The sequence below is a fragment of the Phascolarctos cinereus genome, unplaced genomic scaffold (genome assembly GCF_003287225.1).
Source record: "Phascolarctos cinereus isolate Bilbo 61053 unplaced genomic scaffold, phaCin_HiC Scaffold_4;HRSCAF=312, whole genome shotgun sequence".
Lineage (NCBI taxonomy): Eukaryota > Metazoa > Chordata > Mammalia > Diprotodontia > Phascolarctidae > Phascolarctos > Phascolarctos cinereus.
In genome coordinates this window covers 259,439,127-259,464,393 of record NW_027555847.1, presented here as the reverse complement: position 1 = coordinate 259,464,393, position 25,267 = coordinate 259,439,127, and the positions used below count along the sequence as shown (strand labels likewise).

Below are 25,267 nucleotides of genomic sequence, written 5' to 3'. Positions count from 1 at the left end.
CTGGGAGACATTAATTCAATCAGAAAACATTTATGAAGTACCTACTGTGTGTCAAATAATGTGCTAAGTGCATATTAGGTTTTCATAATTTTCATTCCCAATTCCAAAGAGAAGTAGCTCTTCAGAAAAGTAAATGTTGCACCTGAAAAGCTTTTTAGTAAAAAGGCAAAAGAGAGAGGTGATTAGCAGATTTTCTTTTTCCATTCACTGTAACATCAAATATTACAGAAATATTAATTTGGCAATTGCCAGAAATGGGACTGATGGGTGGTCAATTTGGATCAATTTGTTATAAGGAGGGGAAAAAAATACTCACAAAAAGAAAGAAAATCTGAGTAGAATTGCATAAGATATTGTTGTTGAAATTTTTTTATGTAATAATAAATTGAGAAAGTATACTTTAGTTTCATTTCTAGATAAGATTCTTATTAAATCTACAAACTTGTGAAAATATTGTCACTAAATTCAACTATGCAACTATGAATTCAATAAGCATTTGTAAAGTGTCTACTACATGCCAGAATATGGGGATATAAAGAGTCAAGTTAAACAGATCTTGCTCTTAGGTAGCTTATATCTAGATCTTGTATTTCATTAAACAACAGTAATAATTGAACCAATTTGGTACTAGATACTCTTTTTTAAGTAAATAAGTAGAATATGATAGACAAGAAAAATGAATTTTATAATCCAATGATTAATAAGCCTGAGATCATAGATTAGCTGGAGAAGACTCCTTTACTCCATTTGAAGTAAATTTTTGGAAAAACTAGAAAACAATGAATTAGTTTTAGATCAACATCTTACACTATATACCACAGTAAACTCAAAATAGAAACGTGGCCTGAATGTTAAAACAATAGAAAAGAATTGATAAGATACCTTTCACGAATATGGAAATAAGGTAAATTCTTAACCAAACAAAAGATGGAGTCTATTATAAAAGACAAAATGTCTTTTTTCTTTGTGTAACATAGTCTTGGGGATCACTCTACCAACTTATAGTAGCACTGACAGGTGAAGTTCTCAGTACAGTGCATTTTATCACTTCCAGAGTTCTAGTGGTAAATCTGCAAGTGGCTGTCCTCCAAAATGCTAGCTCACAAGCCCTCACCAGTGTGCTTCCTCGTAACAATCAGCCAGTAGACTCAGATAGTTCACTGGTAGAGATATTTACTTAAATATCACAGTAAAAATAGTGTTACAAAGCATTTCATACAACATAAGGGTCACACTCTTCCACTAATGCATTCAGAGTCCAGGAAAGAGGTAGAATAAGCATGATCTAAAGCACTATAGCAGTATAATGGAGGTACATGTATAAGAGGAACATATATGGTCAAAGTAACTCATAACAATAAAACCTCGATGTTCTTTCTTTAGAGGTTTTTATTTTTTTTTCTATAGTTGCTCTGGTGTTTAGTTCCTCTTCACTGCATGAGGCACCACTATCCTGAGCTACAAACTTTCTCTTCCTAGAGTACAGTCTTGGCCAAACAGGCTAACCTGTTGTTGGACTAGATCAAAGAGATCCTGGATTGATCTGGGCTGGACAGTTGGTGGATGTATTGACATTTTACCAGTCTATGCTAAATGCTATAGTGGACCATGCACTTCTACTGGAGTGGGCTAGGCAGATTCATGACAGTGGCTGCCAGATGGGGCTGGGCAGCCTGCTCTGCCACTGGACAGTAACTGCCTAGCTGTGCCAGACAGGGTGCTTCACAGCTGAATTCTTCTCAAGGTGTGTCATCGTTGTTGGATGTGTTGATCTCTGGTCTTGCTCTTCAGTAGGCCCCTACAGAACTCAGGTGATATGTTAACATGCACATTACAGTTGGAATATTATAAAACTTTTTAAACTAGGGTGACAAACCTTAGCTTAGGACAGGCAGAATATTCTTCCCTTTGAATCGGTCAGACCCTCAGTTCTGAGACTGTCATCTATAAGTAGAAGATGGTGGAAGGCTTGTTTTTCTTTTTAATAAATTCTTCCTTTCTCTTCCTTTCATTCCCTCAGAAATTCATTCCATGTTGCTTTAGAAAAATTTGATTCAGTTCAGTCATTTTCATTTCCCATACTCCTTTCACAATCTTACATAGATGAATGCCTAGGGACAAAGGTAAGAATGCAGTCTGTGCTTGGGAATCAAGTTCATTGTCTTGCTGGCCTCTGAATATTGAAAAATGTCTACTTTGCATCTAAAGGCTTTCTCCTTTACATTTTACTATCTCATCATTTGCTGAATTCTCACTGGGTCACTTTTATTACACAAGTATAATTAAGACAGTTAATAGCCAATTGGGGAAAATCCTTTGTATCAAATATCTTTTACAAGACTAATTTCCAAGATACACAGGGTACTTAAAAAAAAAAAAAAGGAAAACCAAGGGCCCTTCAAGATATACACAAAGTATATGAATAAACAGTTCTAAAAAGAAATATTGCAAATTATTGAGCCTTACAAAAAAATGCACCATATAAGAGGTATTCAAATAACAACAAACCTATGGTTCCTTTGACTATAGTCAACTGGAAATTGTAGCAAAGGATGAGAATACTCAATTCTGGAGGGGCCATGGAAAGAGAATCACAAAGATGCATTGTTGTTCAATCAGTGAAGTGGTCTAACCATTTTGGAAAGTAGTTTGGAATGATAAAAATAGGTAGCTAAAATAGCCATACCCTTTGACCCAGAGATGCATTTCTCAGAATATACATTAGAAAGTCAATGATAAAAAGAAGAACCATACACATCAAAATGCTTGTAGCAGAACGTTTTCAAAATACCGAAGAAACAAAGTAGATACTTGTCAATTGGGTACTAAACACACACACACACACACACACACACACACACACACACACACACACACAGAGGAATATTACTACACTATAAAAACCAAATAGGGTAAAGACTGAAAAGTATGGAAAGATTGAAATAAGCAGTACAAGGAAAGCAATATGTGCAATGTAATAGAACAAGAACATAAACATAATTGCTCTGTTTGGCATTCAAAGCCCTTTCATAATTTAGCCCCTTCCTACCTTTCCAATCTTATACCTTATTCCCACTTTGATCCAGTAACACTGGTCTCCTAGCTGTTCCATGAATAAGAAACTACATCTCCCAGCTCCAGTCATTCTTTCTGGTTGTCCCCCATGCCTGGAATGCTTTTCCTCCCCAATTTGATTACTGACATCCTTGGCTTTGTTTAAGTCCCAACTAAAATTCCACAGTCTACAAGAAGCTTTCCCAATGTATCTTAATTCTAGTGCCGGAAGGCATATGTCCTGCATGTAGCTTTCTTTGCATATATTTGTTTGCATGTTGTTTCTCACGTTAGATTGTAAGCTCCTTGAAGTCAGAGACTATATTTTGTCTCTTTTTGTATCTTGAGTGCTTAGCATAGTGCCTGGCACATAGTAGATGCTTAATACATGTTTATGGCTTGATTGGAAGGAATAAGCACTAAATAATAAAAACTGAATTCTATGAAAATATGACCAATTTTGGCCCAGAGTAAAGGTATTAGAAGATCTTTCCCTTCCTTCTTTGCAAAGATGGGGGATTATTGTCATCAAATACTGCATATAACATTAGATATTTTTTGATGTATTGATTCATATACTTCATCTTTTGCCCTTTGAGATGTCATATTCCAGCACTTTTTCTTCTTTACAGAAGCCACTGCCAAACAGTGCCATCCTGGCTGTGGTTTCTTGGTACTTGAATTTTTTTTCTCTGGCTGTTTAAAGTATTTTTCCTTTGAATGGAATTGGAATTCCAAAATCTTTTAGATTTTGTCTTTGACATTCCCAGAAGTTTTATTTTTGTGTTTCTTTCAAAAATTGCTGCACTTTATTTTCATTTTGACCTCAGGTTCTAATAAAGCTGTATTATTTTCATTCATACTTTCTTGGGAAAGAGTATAATAAGGCTTAGTATTGGGCTTTTTGCCATGTTTTCATTAGAATCTGATAATTCTTTAGCTATCTTCCTTCAGCTGTTTTCCTGGATTGGTTATTTTTTTAAATATATATATTTTTTAAACAGTCTAAGTCATTTTGAGGATCATTTAGGTGGTATAGTGCATTGGACTTTCCAGGAAGGCCTGAGTTCATTTCTAGCTTTTAGATGCTTGCCAATTTGTGATCCTAGACAAATCATTTAGTTTTTCTTTACTTCACCCTTGGTTTTCTTATCTGTTAAATGAAGGTACTAATAGCACCTTCATCCCAAGGTTGTGTGAGGATATAATGTGATAATATTTGTAAAATCCATTGTAAGTTTTAAAGTGCTAAATGCTAGCTGTTGCCATTTATTCTTTTTTCCAAATCTTTCCTCCAGAGCCTTTTTTCACTAATGACACCACTGAAAAGTCTTTTTTCATTTCTTCCAGGAACTCTTGTAGTCTTTAGGACAAGCTTTTTTCTTCTTTGTTCGATCTGTGCTTTTCTTTCAGGCATCTCTTAACTCATAATAATTCTTTTTAATGTTTGATATTGTCTTCTATTTATTCCTATTTCCAACATCAGTTCCTTATTTGAGTTTTTGTCTGAGTCAAATTTCATCCTCTCCCATACTCTTGAATGGAGTAATTAAGCCTTGTTAGGCCCCTGAACTCAATTTTCTGGCCTCTTTCTCATATATTCTACCACCCTTAATGTGTCAGCACTCAGATCATTGGCAAGTTTTAGTCTGATCCCAATCAGAGATCTGTGTTTATCTGTCCTTGCTCAGGGGCACTGCTGATACCTCCTGTCCTTCCAGTACCTCTCTGGACTGTCCCCTCCCTGCCCCTACCTTGGGTTTCTAACTTCTTTTAATGCCTGAGCTCATTTTGGTTTTACTTGCAGGACACCTATTCTAGCATTTGCAGTTTCTGGCTATGGTTTTGTACAGCTCTGGGCTGGATGAAAGTGATTATAGATGATTCTCTTTGGATTTCTTGATCATTATTCATTAGGAATGGTTTGATGTCAATTTGGAGAGTCTCCAATAAAGTTTCCTTGGGAACATTGCTTGGCTCTGTGCTATTTAACATGTTTATAAGTTACTTGGCTATAAGCGTAAATGGGATCTTATTAAATTTGCAGATGATTCAAATCTAGGAGGAATAGACAAGACACTGGATGACAGAGTCAGGATTCAGAAAAATATTTATAGTCTAGAACACTGTACCAAATTTAATAAGACATAATTTGATAGAGATAAAGGTAAAGTTAAGGGGTTTTTTTCTTTTTTTTAGTGTTACCTTCACATGTACCAGATGAATAGGGCATGTGCATTTGAAAATAACAATGTTTTTAGGGACCTGCAATGTGACTCCATAGTGATATGGCAGCCAAGAAAGCTAATGGAGTATTAGGCTACATTAAGCTAATGGAATCTTAGCCTGCTAAGTGCCTTAGGTGATACAGTGGATGGAGTACAAAATTCATTCTAAGGCAGACCTCAGTTCACATTTCTTCCTCACACATGGAAAAGCCATTAAATTTTCTGTGCCTCAGCTTCCCCTTCTGTAAGATGATGGGTTGCATTCCATGGTTTCTAAACTCCCTTCTAGTCATGGTATAATGGAACCAGTTCAAAAAAGATTCACATGGGAGTCAACTATTAAATTTTCAATGTGATCATTTATACTTCAGAAATCAGAAAATATAAATTAGGGCTTCTTTAGTGTTTTATTGATTACCTAGACTTAAGAAAGAGACAGAGAAAATGTTTACAATGAATATTATACTTAAAGTATTTACTGAGTTTTCAGTGAGTGGATTATTAAATTTTACCAGCACCTTCCTGTTTCTGGTTATAAATCTTAGGATCCTATAACTAGAGAGAGGTTTATTTCCCTGTTTTACATGGCAAGATTACATATGTCGTATCATGTTTAATGGTGAGTGCCAAATTTTAGAAATATATTGATAAGTTGGGGAGCATCCATAGGAGGGCAAATAGAGTGGTAAATGGCCTCCAGATCATGAATGAATGAAGAGCATTTACTAAGTACTTACATGCACAGAAGATTGTGCTATAAGTGCTGCTGAAATTGAAAAGCTAAGTAGTCCCTCCTTTAGGGAAACCATATTCTAAAAGGAAGGTTCAGCTGTAAGGAAGGAAATAAGCTATTTACTAAGTGCTCACCATGTGCCAGGAGCTGTGCTAAGCACTTTACAAATATTGTCTTATTTGATTCTCTCAACAACCCAAGTAGATAGGTGCTATTATTAGCCCCATTTTATAGTTGAAGAAACTGAGGCATACAGAGGTTGAGTGACTTGCTCAGAGTGATAGAGATTGTAAGTATCTCAGACGGGATGTGAACTCAGGTCTTTCCAACTCCAAGCTTAGCTCTCTATCCACTGTGCCATGTGGCTACAAATTTGATATAAAAGGCTCTGGTTGTAATTTATAATAGCAAAGCAGATGTAAATCCATGTCCTTTAATTAATTTACTTAATGTCATTACCATTGATAAAATCATATTAGTTTCTGATGTTCAAACTCTTGACCATGCCAATTGCTCTGTTGGTGAGAAATTTCTTTTCAAGGTCCTCAGTAGCTGTGACTTTTGAGGAGGCTAGGCCCAGCTCCTATAGAGGAAGTTTCTGGGTTCTTTCTCTCCAAGGGATGCTTCCCTGTATAGGTAGCTGTGATGACCAAATGATCGCCGCATACGTAGAAGTGTATAAGGAATTGTGGATATATAACCTTGTGGAGACATGATAACGTCTTTATTTAAAAGGTTGTCATGTGGAACAGAGAGTCTACTTGTTCCACTTGTTGGCAGATAGACCTGGGTTCAAATTCTGCCTCTGACACATTTTCTGTCTGCCCATGGATAAATCATAACTTTTCTCCACCTTAATTTTCAAAAGTCTTAGGAGGTTCTCTGTCATATCCCAGATAGGCAACAGATCTCTTTGTTCTTGTTATTTAGTTAACATCTAGTGACCGGTCCTCTCTCCTTCCCCGGGTACTTACAGACTGATTTCTCATCTGATAGTATCATGGATCCACACCTCCTTTCCTTGAAGGACAATGAACTGCTTCCTCATCAGATTTCAAACCCCTCCTTTCAGGAAAAGCTTTATATCTTTATTTACTGCCAGGGGGTCAGAAGTCCTTCATCACTATGGACTCTATATAACATTCTTCTAATACAATGTAGATCAGGATTCCTTTCTGCTTCTTCAGTTCTCTTTCTTTTTGATCGAATAATGTGCGTGTGTGTGTGTGTGTGTGTTGTGTGTGTGTGCGCTCATGCGCAAATAAAGCAGAACATCAGTGGAGTGGATCTTAGAGTCCAATCTTTCAGTTTTACATATGAGAAAACTGAGGTCAAGAGATGTCAAATAACTTGTCCAAGATCAAACAATAGCAAGAGATAGAGGATTTGAACCCAGGTTTTGTCTCCAAAAATTGTGCTCTGTCCACTCTACATTTCCTTATTCTCCATAATATTAAAAATGGAGAGACAAAGGTGCTAACTCTGTTACTCATTCTTCTAAAGGAGCTAACTCTATTACCCATTCTTCTAGGAAGAAGACCAGCTTGAGTTTTTTGAGTATTTGTAGCAGTAACTTACCATGACAGAAATACTACTCACACTCTATGCAGGTCACACAAAACTATCTTTGTTCTTACTTGCTGTGAGAGTCTCCGTATTTTATTCGTCTTGTTACTACGACCTTCAGAAAACCACTATGGCAAACTTCTTGTGGGAGGCTCACAAATCTTATCATTGCGTTAACACCATGACTACCATGTCCACTTTCCTTTCCTTCTTGTTACTAACCTCTTACCTTAATAACATGTATTGCTCTCAAGTGGAATGTAAATTTGTTGAAGGCAAGATCTATTCCTCTGTTTTTGTTGTATTTGAATCTATATTGTATCAATACCTACAACAGTTTTTGGAACATAGTAGGTGCTTAATAATGTTTTTTGTTTGGTACATTGGTTATCACCTATTTTCACCTTTTCCTTGAATCGTCCTCATCCTCTTTTCTCTTCAACTTAAATCTTGTCTTCTGCTTCTTCTTTCCTTTATTCTCAGGTCTTTTCCAAATCCAGCTTTTCCCCTTGATTCCTTCTTCTTTTGCACTTCATTTCACCCCCATCCTTCAGTTCCATTCCTTTTCTTTCACTTTGCCTCATTCTTTTTAACATTCTCTAGTCTTCCCAAATTCCCCTCCCCAAAGCTATTTCTTGCCTCTTCCCGGTTCCAAAATCCCTCAAATCACTTCAGTCTCTTCCTTTTTCTCCTCCTCCCTTCTCTTTCTCATTTCCTTTCCACTTCTCTTTTTTCTTCACTATCCCCTCCCCTTTTTCTTTCCCCTTCCCTTTTTCTTTCCCCTTCCCAGTTTTCTTCTTTCCTTTTCCCTTTCCTCTCTCCTTCCCTTTCCCCTTCCACCCCCTCCCTCTGCTGTCCTCTCTTTCTATCCTCTCCTTTTCACCTTCTCTCTTCATGTCCTTTTGCTCTCTCTTCCACAAAACCTTCTTCAGTCAAAGCCATAAATAGAATAGTCACCACCCACTTTGACAATTTGGGGTAAGGTAGCCCAAATAATCCGAGATACTCAGATCATAGTGATGTAACACTTAATACATTTTTCTCTTTGAAAATCACGGAGGCAGCCATAAAGGTCGAGCTTTGCAGCTTCAGCGGGTACAAAATCTGCCCGGGTCACGGGAGGCGCTACGCCCTCACAGACGGGAAGGGTTTCCATTTTTTGAACGCAAAATGCGAGTCTGCATTCCTTTCAAAGAGGAACCCCCGGCAAATCAATTGGACTGGCCTGTATAGGAGAAAACACAAGAAGGGACAATCGGAAGAGATTCAAAAGAAAAGAACTCGCCGGGCTGTTAAATTCCAAAGGGCTATCCCTGGGCTTCTCTTGCTGATATAATGGCCAAGAGGAACCAGAAACCCGAAGTTCGAAAGGCCCAACGAAAACAAACCAGGGCTGCCAAGGAAGCAAAAAAAGGCTAAGCAGGCAACTAAGAAGTCAGTTGCATCTGCTGCTAAGGCTCCTACAAAGGCTGCACCTAAACAAAAAATCGTGAAGACTGTGAAAGTTTCTGCATCCCGAGTCGGTAGAAAATATTAATTGTCTCTTAAATTGGATTAAGTAAAATACAATTTAAAGCAACAGCAACAAAAAAATCACCAAGCATTTTTATTACACATATACTATGTCCAAGAACTCTTCTAGGTCCTAGGGATTCAAAGACAAAAGGGAAAAGAAACAATGTCTATCCTTAAAAAATGGATATTCTATTGGAGGGGATGGGTAGATTGACAGTTACACAAACATATAAATGCAAGATAGCTTGAAGAACAACAAGGGATATTAGAGAAGCGTATCCACAAGAATTGGCATATGATGTGAGCCTTGAAGGAAGAGAAGTATTCACCAATATTCTCCTTTCCTACTTCCTAGTACTAAATACATCTTCCTCCTTAATGACGCATTTCCCATTGCTTCACCCATTAGTCATTACTCTCTCTTCTTTCTCTTTAAGCCACCATTTCCATATCTCCAAAATGAATACGATCATAACATCTATTTTCAGTCACAAAGACAAAATGAGATAATAGATGTAAAATACTTTACAAGAATAAATGTGCTATTTGGATATGATTTCATATTATTAATTTGACCAATCTGTGATATCACTTGTGTATGAAATTTCTAGAGAGGAAACTCCCAATATCAATGTAAATTGACTCCTTTTCTGTGACTTATTGTTTCAGAAAGTTATCTGGGGCATTGAGAAGTTAATTTGTCTGTACACTCACACTGCCAGTCTGTATCAGGGGCAGGAATTGAAATCAGGTTTCCCTGACTTCAAAGTTATCTTTTTATTCATCATGCCATGATGATGATGATGACACATTATTATTATTTTCATTATTATTTATAATAAATTTCAAAAGAGAATTATTCTTCTAGCCATCTGTATCCCAAGCTTTATTCTAATAAAGTTCTCTAACAAATTCATAATGATTATAATGCTATTGCTCTTCATCTTCACTTCCAGGCCAGTACATAGGTCTTCTGCTAGGCCACACAAAAAGCACTAGTAATGCCTCTAGTAGTAAAGTGAAGTAACTAAAGAACTTGGAAAGCTAGGTGGCATAGAGGATACAACCAAGTAAGACATTTTCCTGAGTTCAAATCTGACCTAAGATGCTTACTGGCTATGTAACCCTGGGCAAGTCACTTAATCCTGTTTGCCTTCTTTTCCTCATCTATGAAATGGAGAAGAAAATGGAAAACCACTCCCAATAGCATCATGAAGCATCGGACACAACTGAACAACTAAAAGGATACATGGGTCACAATTGTATAGTGACATTGTAGGTGATTCAGGGCTAAGTTTAAATTAAGCAATACCTGTTCTATTCTACCTTGTCAGTAAGGACATTCACATACCCTTGTTTGTGCCATTGTAGTCAGAACCCTTTAAAAAAGTTTTTGAGGACAAGAAACATGTATAATTCCTTCCTCCCTCCTTCCTTTCCTTCCTCTTTCCATCCTTTCCTCCCTTCCTTCTTTTCTTTCTTCCTTTCTTACATTATTAACATCTAATACTTTTCTGTAGAGGCAGCTAGGTAGATAATGCATAAAGTGCTGGGCCTGGAGTCAGAAAGATTCATCTTTTTGAGTTCAAATCTGACTTTGAACACGTAGAAGCTGTGTTACCCTGGGCAAGTCACTTAATCCTATTTGCCTCAGTTCCTCTTCTGTAAAGAGAGCTGCACAAGGAAATGACAAACCACTCCAGTGCCTTTGCCAAGAAAAGCCCAAACCCGGTCACATAGAGTCGGAGGCTACTGAAATGACTTGAACAACCACCACAACTTTTCTGTGACCAAAATTGCTGATAACAATAAAACATTTTAAGATAAAATTCATGAAACACTTTGCATATAGTTTCTCATTAGAGATAGTAAAACAAACAATATTTTGAATGAATTGAAAGGATGATAATTTTTTAATTAATTAGCCTTGCCAGGGCCAAAGTAGAATGGAGTAGAAGAAAAATGTTTCCACCACAGTTTAGTTCTATAAATTTTATAGGAGGTTGGTTTGTTAAAATGAAATGCAGGGTGTGGAGGTGGAAATAAGCAGGAGAGAGAAAGGGAGGAAAAACCTTTAAGCATAGAAATTCCTCATTGTGCCTTTGTTTTCCGGATTAAACAACTGTGACTGGTGAGTGGAGGAGAGGAGTGATTACAAAACATTCCCAGCTGCTCCCAGAGGTATTGGTGCACTTGTAGTGTAGACTCTGTACAGAAAGAGCTGCTTCAGGAGACAGAATGTTGGTTTAAAAAATATATATATAAATAAAAATCCCTAAAAAATCAAACTTTGATAACTGTGAAAAGGAGGTTGTTATTTGACAGTGTCCATTCCTTTACATCAAGAACAAGCATTCAGAACAGCAAACACACACACACACACTATGAATTCATGTACCTAGGCCTAAAGCCCTACAGGAATTTTATTTTTCCCTTTGGCTGTATCATCCTATAGAAATTAATTGGCATGCCTAAGGAGATTCTGAAGAGTTTCATTACTTTATCACTGTACCTACTTAAAAAGACAGCACAGTTTGCACACTAGTAGAACCTCTGCACCACAAGTAAGAAATGAGAAATGTTCAAGGTCAATTAACTGCAAATGCTTAAAGTTAGCTCAAAGCGCTGTAGTTGTAACTGTGAGAGATGCTGGGAAAAGCTAGTATTCAGTGGTTCATTTTTCTCCTGATGATAACTGATGGCCCAAGGTTAGCACACTAGAAGCATGCTGAATTTTTTTTCCCCCATGGGTTGTTTCTGTACACATATTTCTGTGTTAATTATAGTGTGTGGTTTGGAAAGAGTCAAAATGCAAATGAAAAAATAATTTATATATATATATACATATATATGTATGTATATATATATATATACATATATATATATATATATATATACATAAACATATGTATTCTGTTCTGTACCATCAGTATTAAGAGAATAACAGCAATTAAGGGGAGGTTTTTTTTTAAGGCTGAAATTCATGATGATTTTTCTTATGATTAAAATTCTTATTTTGACCTAACAATATTGTCCAAGTAAATATGAAATCAAATAGACCTTCTTGGAGACTTTGCTGAGAGCTCTGTTTCTTAGGATGTTTAATATCTTTTGAGTTTTGTTTTATTCAATCGTTTCTTAGATAGCAAAACTAATAAAATTAAATTTCAAGTAAATTCTTTTTCTCAGTAAAATGGATAAAGAAGGGGCTCATCAAGAAGATCTAACAGACAAATCTTAGTGGTTGCTGTGGTTATCAGTTAAGGAAAAACATGGAGAATCATAATATGACATGAAAGCATAGTTTGAATAACAGTAAAATTTGCTACATATTCAGGATCCTAGAATCATCATGAAAATATGGTTATTATCTGCAATAGTTATATGAAAACCACAGGCACACTAATGGATGCCTCCAAACTCATTGAACTTGTATGGAAATCATTTCTCTTTAATCTTCCTCTCATTAAACTTTTCTACTACTCTTTTTACAATAAGCTTATATTGATGTATTTTGAATTTTTTTTTTATATCAGCATAGTATTTCCCATTATACCATTTCCTCTCCTACCAGGAAGCTATCACATATAACAAATTGTATTTTTAAAGAAGAAAGAAGAAAAAAAATCAGCAAAATTGATGAATTTGTTGAAAAAGTCTGAAAATATGTATAAAGTATACTTTTGAACCTCATACTTCTGTAAATGGGTGCAGTGGCAGTATCTTCTCATATCTCTTCTTCTGAGTCATGCTTATTCTTTAAAATTTGAAGATATTCACTTGAGTTTTTTGTGTTTTTTTTAATTTACATTGTTCATACATGCACATATACACATATGTACATATATATGTGTGTCATGTATATATGTATGTGTCTTGGTAATTGTCACATTCTTCAAGTATCATAGCACAGTAATATTCCAAAAATGTCCCTATTACTGTTGAGGGCACCATCATCCTTCCACTTATCTAAGTTTAAGTTTACAACTTCAGTGTCATCTATGATCTTCTCTCACTGATCCCACATATCCATTAAATTGCTATAGGGTATGATTTCTACTTCCACATATTTTGCATACATCCCCTTCTCTTTACTCACAAAAGCACCCACCTTGTTCAGGCCCTTATCACCTTGGAATTACATTATTAAGCATCTTCTTTCTTATTTGGTGCTATGTTTGTTCTTTGTAATATTACAATATGCACTTTGATGTTTTTGAGGGGGTGGTTGTTCTTTAAATGTATATTGTTCTACTCATTATGCATGTTGTTTTCTTAGCTCTACTTACTTCACTCTGCATCAGTACATGTAGATCTTTCCATGCTTTTCTATATTCATCACTTTTTATGGCTCAGTAATATTACATTATCTTTATATATTATAAACTGCTTGGCTACTCCCCAGAAAATGTGCAATAATTTTGTTTCCAATTCTTTGATATCACAAAACAAAATGCTTTCATAATTATGTTGATACATTTGTAGACTTGCTTCTTATCAGTGGCTTCTTTAGTGTATACAAACCTAGTAGTGAAATCTCTGAAGACAAAGGGCATGAATATTTTATTCACTTTAATTAATTCTAAATTGATTTTCAAAATTGTTGTACTGATTCACAGTTTCACCAACAACTTGGTGAGTTAGTAAATCAAGATGTTGTGCAGCCTGAAAAATAAAAGTTAAAGGTGATTATGCTTTTCATTCTTTTTTTTGTTATTGGATAAAATTCTTTTTAGTGCATCCTAAGACACTAATAAATATATCATCTTAATTTTTGAGAACTAGAAATTCTTTAAGTTTCATGCCTATGTACAGTTATGAAACTAATCTCATGAGTATTTTGTCTTTACTACAATGAATTCATTATGTAATCTTCTTCACTACTTTTCTTGTATTTCTCCCCACAAAAGGAGCTGGTGGCTGGTCTCCACTTGTGTCAAATAAATATCAATGGCTACAGATTGATCTTGGTGAGAGAATGGAAATCACTGCTATTGCTACCCAAGGTGGATATGGGAGTTCTGATTGGGTAACAAGTTACCTCCTGATGTTTAGCGACAGTGGAAGAAATTGGAAGCAATATCGTCAAGAAGAAAGCATCTGGGTATGTTTTTAATAATAATAAAAACTAAATTGCTCCGAATACGAACTCTAACAATTGTTTCATATTGCTGCCAAGTTACTATATATGCATATCAAGTAAAGCAATGCAATTTTCAGAATTACTACAAAAATGGTTTCCAATTGGAAGTAAGGTAGATTCTAGATTTTCAAATGCATTATACTTGTATTATTTATTGAATAACTAAAGGTAAAATATAATTTTACATTCTGAAACAATTGAGGGGGGAAATATACAATTTATTATTCCATTAAATAACATTGAGATCTGAGGAAGAAAATAAGATCATGTGAAATTTATATTTTGTTCAATAAAATGGTAGCTTAGACAATTCTTTTTAAACTGTGGGTCACTACCCCATATGGAGTCCCATAACTGAATGTGGGGGTTGCAAATTTGGCAACAGAAAAAAGTTTCTGAATACACAACAACTAAAAGTTAATTCAAAATCAAACATGTAATGAATCTAAATTATTTCTGGCAGTGCTTGACCATGTTGCATCATGCAACTTCACTGCAACCTTGTTTCTGAACACAGCATTGACGATTAAAAAATAAAAATATCCATCAAGTCCGAAAAATGTTGAAGATGTTCTACATCCTGCACTATCAAATATTCCATCAAGATTTAATTCTTTATGTAAAATCAAACAAGCACATTGATCTCATTAGTATGCAAATTTGCTTTCATCTTTAATAAATGATAAAATTATATGTGTACCAAAGAATTGTTTTAAAATAAATTTCTTTATGATTTGTATACAATTTTATATACCCATATACCCAAGGTGGCATAAAAGTTTCTCAGGTGGAAAGGGATTGCGAGTGGAAAAAAGTTTAAGAAGCCCTGGCTTAGGATTACCTCTGTTTTATGTTACATTAGTAAAATGAATGCTTTACTTTTTTTTTCCCTTGATCTTATCTAATATTTGTGAAATACACTGAACATTCTAAATTAACATAAACAAAAATCTATTTGTAGGTGGTATGTATAGTGATGCCACAATGAGAGTTAAAAGTCTTTATTCCTACCCTTTAATTTTTAAAACAAAAACAAAAACAGGCCTTGTTTACAAATTTAGAAGAAATTTTCCTGAGATTCTTTGAGATCATAAATAAAATTTCACCAACAGTTTTTGCACTTCTACAGTCAGCGTACTTGTTGAATAATTGAAACAAAATTATTTACACCATATTGCATAAGAAAGGTGAAACTATCTATGCCAAATAATGGTCATAATATTTAAAAGTATACCAACATTGAAGCATTCTATGGAAAGAATACTGGACTTCTGTATACACACATATATGATGATGATAGATAGATAGATAGATAGATAGATAGATAGATAGATAGATAGATAGATCCCATCATTAAAATGCCATTTTCTGAGGGAAAATGGTAATGCTGTTTTAAAAGGAAGGTTCCAGAACACAAACTATAAAATGCATAGGTTAGTTGGAGAAAATTCTACCCAATGTAAGAAAGAAAGTTGAAGTAAGTTTGATAAAGGAGAAATTTCTCCATTCTGATGTTAAAAAAAAAAATCCTGAAATAAGGGTTTCATGTAATCCAGAGTTATCATGCATGTTTCTTTCTCTTTTTCTTTCTTTTGAAATAAGAAGAGGAAAGACATAACAATGAAATAATACTAGAGAGCTCTGACAAGAAGCTTTGGCATCTATTCTATGACTAATTTGTAATTAATGAGAAAGTTGTCAATTTTCTCTTAATATACAGAAAATCATATCTTGAATGCAAGCCTCAGGCAATAAAGCTGATTTGAAGCAGCTAGGAACCATGTACATACTGAGGGGTATTTTTACTTCATACTAAGTCATTCAATATTTCTCATTTCTAGACAAGCCTGGATACAATCATGATTATCATAATTAATGTCTACAAACAATAAAGGAACAAAAAATGAGATTAATGAATTGTATCTGATCAACCTTTTAACAAAGATTTATGAAGCACCTACTACATGGTAGATACTTGGCTACATGTTGAGAATGAAACATAAGAAACACATTTGGGTATTCATATATACACATACTCATATTTACTGATATATATATATATATTGTATGTATACATGAACATGTTCATATATATGTGTCTATATATTTATACATTATATCACATGTATTATTTATTTATGTATGTGTAAAATACCCACATGTAAGAGCATATTTAAGTGTATAAACATACACTCACAGAAAGTAAATTCAAGTTTAACAACACATACTGGATGGGGTAGATCCAAGATGGTAGAATAGAGGGAAGAGCTACATCTAGCTCCCTCCCTAACAACAACAACAAAATCTCTTCTAAACAAATCTAGAAAATACACAAGACTGAATTGTAATAGGAAAATCCAAGAATAAGTCACAGTGAGTAATTTTCTTCAACTCAGGTTGGCATAGGGAGGCACACTGAGAGATATGCAGATCCTAGAGATGATGTCTTATTGGGAACAGCTACACAAAACACCCTAGCCCAGGAAGAAGCTGGTCATGAGGAGATACCAATCTCATACTACAGCACCACAATGGAAATAGAAAACATCTAGCAGCAGCTTTGTCACTTACCAACCAGTTCTGGGTCATAGTTAGGGGTGACCTGAGGAAAGGATTCATGGCAAAGAGAGACATTCTGGGATAGAGAGCAATCAGAAGCCCTGGGCTGTGTACTAGAGAGAAAAAAATTCAGAAGCAAGTGACAGTAGTATGACTCAGACCCTAGGAGCATAGTGAAGTCTCAGTTCCAACTTTAGCTCATTCTGAAATTTGCAGAGGAAAAACCAGTCTAGAAATCCCAGATCAAAGGAGAACATTCAATTTTGTCACACTGAACCAGTAGAGCTTCTAGCTCAAAGTGGCTGAAACCAGCAGCAGTCTACTGTTGCTCAGATTCAAAGTTGCAAAGCTCTTGCCCTGGATCAGACAATTTTGAAACAATGAAAGCTTGAATATCCTTAATCTGATCTGGCACTAAAATACTGGAATAACACAACATTTAACATCCCAAGAAAGAAGCAACAAGATCATCCAAGATGTTCCAGAAATGCACAGAACTTGATTCTAACATCAAGTCCAAATTTAGGAAGTTGGCTAAAAGAATGAGCAAACAGAGAGAGAGAGAAAAAAGAATATCACCCTAGAAAGCTATCATGATGACAGGGATGCTCATTGCATGAACTGAGATGAAGAGAATGACTCCAAAATATCTACCACCAAAGCCTCAGAGAAAAATTCAGCTTGGGTACAAATTCAATAAGAATTCCAGGAAACAAGAGTTTCCTTGGAAACCAGAGTTAAGAAAAATAATTAATTACTTTTAATTAATTTAAAAATTAATTTTCCCCCAATAAATGAAAAGATAGAACTAGAGAAAAATTGGAAAATAGAGTTCTGGAAGAAAAAAATGAAAAGGGAATTAATAGTTTGGCATAAGAGGTACAAAACCTTAGGGGCAGCTAGGTGACACAGTAGATAGAGCACCGGTCCTGAAGTCAGGAGGACCTGAGTTCAAATACAGCCTCAGACACATAATACTTCCTAGCTGTGTGACTCTGGGCAAGTCACTTAACCCCAATTGCCTCACTTGAAAAAAAATAAAAAGAGGTACAAAACCTTGCCCAAGAAACAAACCCCCTGAAAATTAGATAAGACCAAACAGAAGTCAATTGTTCTATGAGATGAGAATTACTGAAACAAATTCCAAAGACTGAAAAAATAGAAGAAAACATAAGATATGTCATAGGAAAAAAACTGATCTGAAAAGTAGATCAAGGAAAAATATTTAAAATCTTTGGATGTCCTGAAAGGTAGTAGAAGTAGTAGCAGCAGCAGCAGCAGAAGCAATAGTAGCAGTAGTAGTAATAAAATCTACACATCATATTTCAAGAAGTCTTAACAGACGTTTGCCCACATCTCTCAAAGATATTTGACAGAGGGCAAAGTAGAAATAGAATCCAATCATCCCCTTAAAGAAATCCCTAAATGAAAACTCCCAAGAGGATCACAGCAAAATCCAAAGCTTCCAGGTCAAGGGGGAAAAAAAACCAAAACAAACAAACAAAAAAAACATACTGCAAGCATCCAGAAAGAAATCATTCAAGTACAAGGAGCCAGTCAGGATCACATATGATTTAGCAACTACCACTATAAAGGAGTGGGAAGCTTAGAATAGGATTTTCCAGAAGGCAAATAATATGTTTATAGCTAAAAATAACTTGTCCAGAAAAACTGACATCCCACAGGGGAAAAAAGTTAACCTTTAATGAAATAGAGGAATAGCAATCCCATTTGCACAATAGAGCTGTATATAAACTTTCAAGTTCAATTACAGGAATTAAGAGAAATATAAAAAAAATGATAAAAATGAATAATCATAAGGGGCTAAATAAGAATAAACTGTTTACAGAAGGTGATATTCATGTCTCCTCTGAACCCTTTCACCATTTACAGTCATAAAGGTGTTTAGTCAACATCTATGGGTAGTTCTTTTATTTCTTAGTGAATTTAAGAGACAAATGGAAAGAGAGGGGAAAAAGAATACAGTATTATAGAGACAAGGGAAAGGAAGATAAATAAACAAAAAATCTCCCATAATTAGAACTACTAGACATCTATAAAAAACAAAGGGAAAGTATTGGAGGGAAGTGACTGACACTTGAATATCACTTTTATCTCAATTAGTCAAAAGAGGGAAGAATACATACATACAGACATAGAATTGAGTACAGAAATATATTTCACTCAATTGAGAAATAGGAGGAAAAGGAAAGAAGGTGGGATTAGAGGGAAGTTAGATTTATGGATGGATATCTTACCATATCTAAGTTAAACCTGCTAATTGTTGTAGCATTATGTGGTCTGAAGGTGGTAATGAGGGAGTTAAAAGTGCAAATGGTACATTGTCCAAGTTGTGGAATGTGGCCACCTAAAAAAAAGCTGAAGTGGCCAATGGCCACAACTGTTATTGTGAAAAGCTCAGCTCTATAATGGTGAGTCTCTATTCCCAGCTCTGTTAGAATAAATCCTGAGAGTTTACCCAAACAGTTGAACCTTCACTCCCAACTGCCCCATTCTCTGTATCTATGTCTGCAAGAGTTAGAGATGGGAATGTAAGGTGAGGGGAGGAGGGGATCCTCAAGATGCTCTGGCTGAAATAGACCAGATTTAAGACCTAATGAATGTTCCCCAGCTCAGCTGCTGCATGATACCCCCACAATAGTAACCCAAATAGATACAATTATTTCAGTTCTGTATAGCTTGGTGTTTTAAAATTGTAATACTTATGAAAAGGTGAATATTCAAAATTAATTATTCTAAATATTTATTGATAAATCAGCATACCTCACAAGGGCCTATGGATTTTGTAACACCTTCTTTAATGAAATTGTTTATATAGATCAGATCACAGCTTTTCAAAATAATTTGCTCCTGGCCTTACGTATCTTAGGGGCATATGCTAATATATGCATGTTTTGTACTATTAGAATGAAAGCTTCTTGAGAAAAGAGCTTTTTTTTTTTTTTGCCTTTGTACCTCTAGCATATAGCATAGTTCTGGTACATAATAAGGGCTTAATAAATGCTTCTTGATTGATAAAATTGAGAATTTACCACTGCTTCTTATCCACTTACACTTCTGGTTTGATAGATGTAGTATCACCTACTTTGTGTCTATTTGAAGCAGCTAGCAGGTGCAGTGATTAGACTAGCCAGGCCTAGAGTCAAGAATACCTGAATTCAAATGATGCCACAGACTTTTACTAGCTGCATGACCCTTGGTAAATCACTTATCTGCTGTTTGCCACAGTTTCCTCATCTATAAACTGGGATTAATAAGAGTACCTACCTCCCAGGGTTGTAAGGATCAATTGACATGATAATTATAAGGAGCCTGGTACATACATAGAAAACACTATATTATTGTTAGCTACTATTTTCTGTGCAAAGTTTTGCAAGAGGTGCAAAAAGATTTTTTTAAAAGTTGCTCATGGAATTAATAAGATAAGACCCTCAAAACTTGAAAATAATAATAAGCAAGTGCTAAAATGTGTACCATGTATTCTAAGAACCAATTCCCCATTTAGAAAAGGGAGATATCATTATGGGTTGAAACTATTAAGGATGACTTTACTGAAGAAGCGAAGCTTTAAAATGTTAAAGAGATTGTGGGCACCAACATCACAGAATAGTTGTTTCTCCCAACTCTAAAGGAAGCCAATAACCTCAGTAAAACTAACGATACAGAAGATAGAAAGTAATTATAGCTAAATATACAAGAAAGTATAAAAATTGGATTCTTAGACAGGAGAGAGAATTAAATTACAGAAGGATCAGAGAGAAATTGGAAACAAGCATAGACACTGAAGTTAGCTTATTTGGAGAGTCATGAGAAATGGAGGTAAATAAAAAAGATGAGGTCAGTTAGAAAAATTTGAGTTCCAAGCTATAATACATGGATTTAGAATCATAAAATCAGAGAATTTGAGAACTGGAAGAAATATAACAGATCATGAAGTCCAATCCCCTTATTTACACATGGAAAAACTGAATCCCAAGGAGATTAAGTAACTTACCTAAGATCACTTAAATTTCCTATTCTAAAAATTTCCAATATGACAAAGATCAACAAGCATAAACATTTCAATATGTATGGGGAAATGATATTACCTATGAAACTGTAAATTTCTATTATGTATACTTCACTTTAAATCTATATTAAATTTAATGTAAATACAAGAACACTTAGGCAGCAGGTTCTTATTAGTGGCGTGGTAAATATTTCAAAGTCACTATGATTTTCTCATCATTGGGTTACAGATTTCCTTAAAAAATCTTTTGAAAAATGTTCTAAAAAATCTAATTCAGACCCCAAATTATATCCTCTCTGTACCCTTTTATGTGTTGTTTTATTTATTCTTTCAAAGAATGTTAGCAGTTCAGAGTGTAGAAAATTACTATTAAAGTCTTCTGATTCAGCTGATGTATAATTATCATTTTGTGCACTCATCTAGGTGTTCTGTCTAGCATTTTCTTACTAGAACAATTTTTACTCTTACTGGAGTAGACATAACTAGTTGATAATTACTAGAATTAGACTGAGAAATTCTTTAAAATATGGGTATAATAAGGATTGGCTGCTTTCCAATCCTAAAGTATTCTTAGCTGTTATTAACAATAAATTACATATTTTACTAAAGCTCCTACCTTTTCTTAGACTCCCATTTATACCATGAAAAGGATTGACTCAACATAAATTAACCAGATATTAGTTTTTATTACATACAATATTAATGCTCTTGATTAATGAAAATAGTATGTTTTTATTACCATCATTACAATATTTAACTCTGCCTGGCTTATTTATTTCAGATAGTGGGTATCTTATTCCAAAAGCTACTACTATAATCAAATGTTAAGGTCAAACTCAACTGTACTATAGTCACAAAACATCAGTTCTAGATGACTTAAAAATACTCTTAAAATTGTATCTGTTATAGCATAGTTCTGCCCCTCTTCCCCCTTTCTTTCCTGTTTTATCATGTTAATTTGCTTTCTTCATGCAGCTGACTTGATAGAATTACTTTAATGGTAAAAGGAAAAATGACCACCTGCTTCTCTCCTGCCCTTAATGCAAAGTTGGGTTGCTTCTTTAAGATGTATCCGGCTATGGTAAAGATGGGTTGATTACTCATGTATAATAATGATGCTTCTAGCATCAAAAATAGGTATAGATGAAAAGCTAACTTCAGACCTTTCACATTTTAGATTTTGGCACCCAAGATTAAAGTCAGTACTGCAAGTGTGGTCTCATCAGACCACACTGTATTGGGACTCTCACCTCTCAAGCATTATACCTCCATTATTGCAGCCTAAGATTGCTCCACAAAATCTTATTCCTGTGCCTTATGCATGGAGGGGTCCCCAACTACTTGGAGTCATACCAAGATTCCACAAGCTCTGTCAGAAGTTTGGTGCATGTTGAAAAGGCCTTGCACATGGTTTTAGAAGTAGACTCTATCTGATTTTTGAGGACCAGTTTAGCTAACGACACTGAGTTTCCCTTCTAGCAGAGTGACCACTTGATTATGAATTATTCCACTATATCATTCCATGAAGCAAACAAAAAGAAATAGAACCAAAAGTTAATCTCAGTCCTAAAGAAGGAAAGAGGAACAAGCATTTCTTAAATGCTTATTACATACTAGGTGCTGAACTAAGTGCTTCATAAGTATTATCTCATATGATCCTCCCAACAACCCTGGGAGATAGGTGCTATTAGATGCTCCATTTTCCAGTTGAAGTAACTGAGGAGAAGAGATTAAGAGACTTGTCCAGAGTCAAACAGCTAATAAATATCTGAGGCTGGATTTGAACTGAAATCTTCCTGACTCCAGTCACAGCTCTATCCACTTCACTATAATCACAATCATGTTACATAGCACTTTAAAGTTTGCAATGTTCTTTCCATATTTTATCACATTTCATCCCTACAACAGTCTTTTAAAGTAGGTCCTATTCTTGTTCTCATTTTTACAGATAAGGAAACTGAGAGTAAGAGAGGTTAAGTCACTTGACTAGGTTCCCATAGCTAGTAAGTCCCTACATCGGGATTGGAACACAAGATTTCCTGACTCCAAGTCTAATGATCTATCCACTGTGCCCTCTAACTATCCTATGCACTTAATAATGATGAGAGCAAAGAAGTAGGAAAGGGAGCAGAAGATGTTAATAACCACCCCATTTTAAGACATTTATAAACATTAACTTATCTTCTCAGTCAACAAGCATTTAAGTGTTTATTGTTTATTAAGCCTGCTATGTTTCAGGCACTGTATTACACCCTAAATTTGAAATTTCTCATTCAATGGCTTGTTTGAAAAGGTCTGAGGGTGGTCTTTCATATTGATCTAAGAAATAATTGTTATTGTGCATTGTTTAACTACTCCTTTTTAATACAACAGGATACTTTCTGGAGGGGTAGGTCAGCTTTGGATTTGAGGGTACTTAAATACGCTACTGCAGAAACTGAATCATATTGATCCTGAACTTCTCATCATTAAATGAAAATGGAAAGCAATAGAAAGTTACAACTATAAAGAAGTAGGACTTAGAGATTCTGCTTGGAGAAACAAATGAGTAAGTTGGCAGATTTTGCTAAACTGTGTATCCAAAGGAAAAAAAAAAAAGAAATATAATTTTATGGGACATTTGGTTCATCTCATATTACAGCATTCATGATAAGGATTGCTAAAAAAAAACCATCATTGACAATAATTGCAGCTTACTCAGAAGAATCTTTTGCAGAGTTTGAGAAAGTAAATGAAAAATTATCTGAAGAACTCAATTAAAAATTAAATCAAGATATACTTTAATATGCAGTGAGAGAAATGTAAAGATTAGCGTGAGGAGAATGGCAAAAAAAAAATGCTTCAGCAGTATGAATCAAGAGAGGATAAAAGCCAATAGATTATTTAGAAATCTATAGATTTTTGAAAAGTTTCTTCAGAAAGAAACTCACAAATAATTTCTTCAAGACTAAATGTAGGCAATACTGAGATCCTAGTCACATCTTAAACATCAAGGGGATTTTTTTTTACTCAATCTTGGTACTGATAGGAGGTCATTACAAATGTCTGTGTCAACTCAGCTGTTCACTTGTTAGAGCAACGCTCGAAATCAATACAAAGCTGAAAAGAAAAAAAATGAGAATATATGGCATAAAATTGAAACAACTCCAACCTGGAGTTGCCTCTTTTTTAAAGATATTATTCAAAAATAGGAAGAGAATGAAAAAAAAAGATATCTATATAGGCTATGATCATTTCCTAAGTTTAATTATGTAAATCAGTAACTACAATGAAACCAAAAAAGCCTAAAACCTTCAGCCAGCATATACCTGATCTCCTTGACAAGTAGAGAGATATAGCAACCAAAGACAACCTAAACTTAGAATTTGCATAAATTTGTTTGGAAAATCTTATGGAAGAGGTTTGTAGGACTTTATTAACAGTATCATCCCATGATAAAAATGATTTATCTGGGACTTGAAGGAAGTCAGGAAAACTAGGAGGTACAGATAAGAAGAGCATTCCAGGAATGGGAAATAGCCAGTGCAAAAAGCACAGATTCAGTAGATGGAGTGAGTGTTTTGTGCAAGGAAGAGAAAGGAGGACACCATCATTGGATTGCTGAGTACACTGGGAAAAGCAAAAGTGCAGAAAAGTGTAAAGACTGGAAATGTAGGAAAGGCTCATGTTACAAAGGGCTTTGAATGACAGGAGATTTTATATTTGATCCTGAAGATGATAAGGAGCCACTAGAGTTTAATGAATGGGTGCAGATAGTAGTGACATCGTCAGATATGGACCTCAGGGACATGATTTTTTTTTTCCGGTGAGGCAGTTGGGGTTAAGTGACTTACCTAGGGCCACATAGCTAGTGAGTGTTACGTATCTGAGGCCAGATTTGAACTCAGCTCCTCTTGAATCCAGGGCTGGTGTTCTATCCACTACACTACCTAGCTGCCCCTAGGAACATAAATTTGACAGCCAAATGGAGAATAGTCTGGAGTGTGGAGAGACTTGAGGTAGGGAGAACAACTAGTGAGCTATTGTTATAGTCTAGGCATAATGTGATACGAGCCTGAACCAGAATGGTGAAGGAAAGAAGGCATATATGAGAGATGTTATGAAGGTATAATTAACAGGATTTGACAACATATTGGATGTGGTGGTGGGAAAAAGTTTAGACTTGTGGATGACTTCTAGGTCAAGAGCCTGCGTAACTGAGAGAATGATAGTGCCTTTGGTAGTAATAGGGAATTTGGAATGGGGAGTGGGTTGAGGGTAAAGATAATGAGTTTGGGCAAAGATAATAAGTTCAGGTTTGGACATGTTAAATTTAAGATGTCTATTGGATATCCAGTTTGAGAGAGATGTTATGAGAGAGATTAGGGCTGGATAAATAGATCTGAGAATTGCCAGCATCCAGTGATAATTGAATCTGTAGGAGCTGATAAGATCACCAA

General features: G+C 35.1%; 1 protein-coding gene and 1 pseudogene across 2 annotated transcripts in view; both read left to right on the top strand.

Annotated features, from left to right (window-relative positions):
• The window catches only part of CNTNAP4 (contactin associated protein family member 4), a 582,938-nt gene that overhangs the window by 188,848 nt on the left and 368,823 nt on the right, over positions 1–25,267 (top strand). For both annotated transcript variants that reach the window (XM_020976685.2, XM_020976684.2), the window contains exon 3: positions 14,007–14,200. In XM_020976685.2, the coding sequence (XP_020832344.1) occupies positions 14,007–14,200 (194 nt within the window). The remainder of the gene's footprint in view (positions 1–14,006; positions 14,201–25,267) is intronic.
• LOC110201177 (large ribosomal subunit protein eL24 pseudogene) lies at positions 894–9,118 on the top strand (annotated as a pseudogene).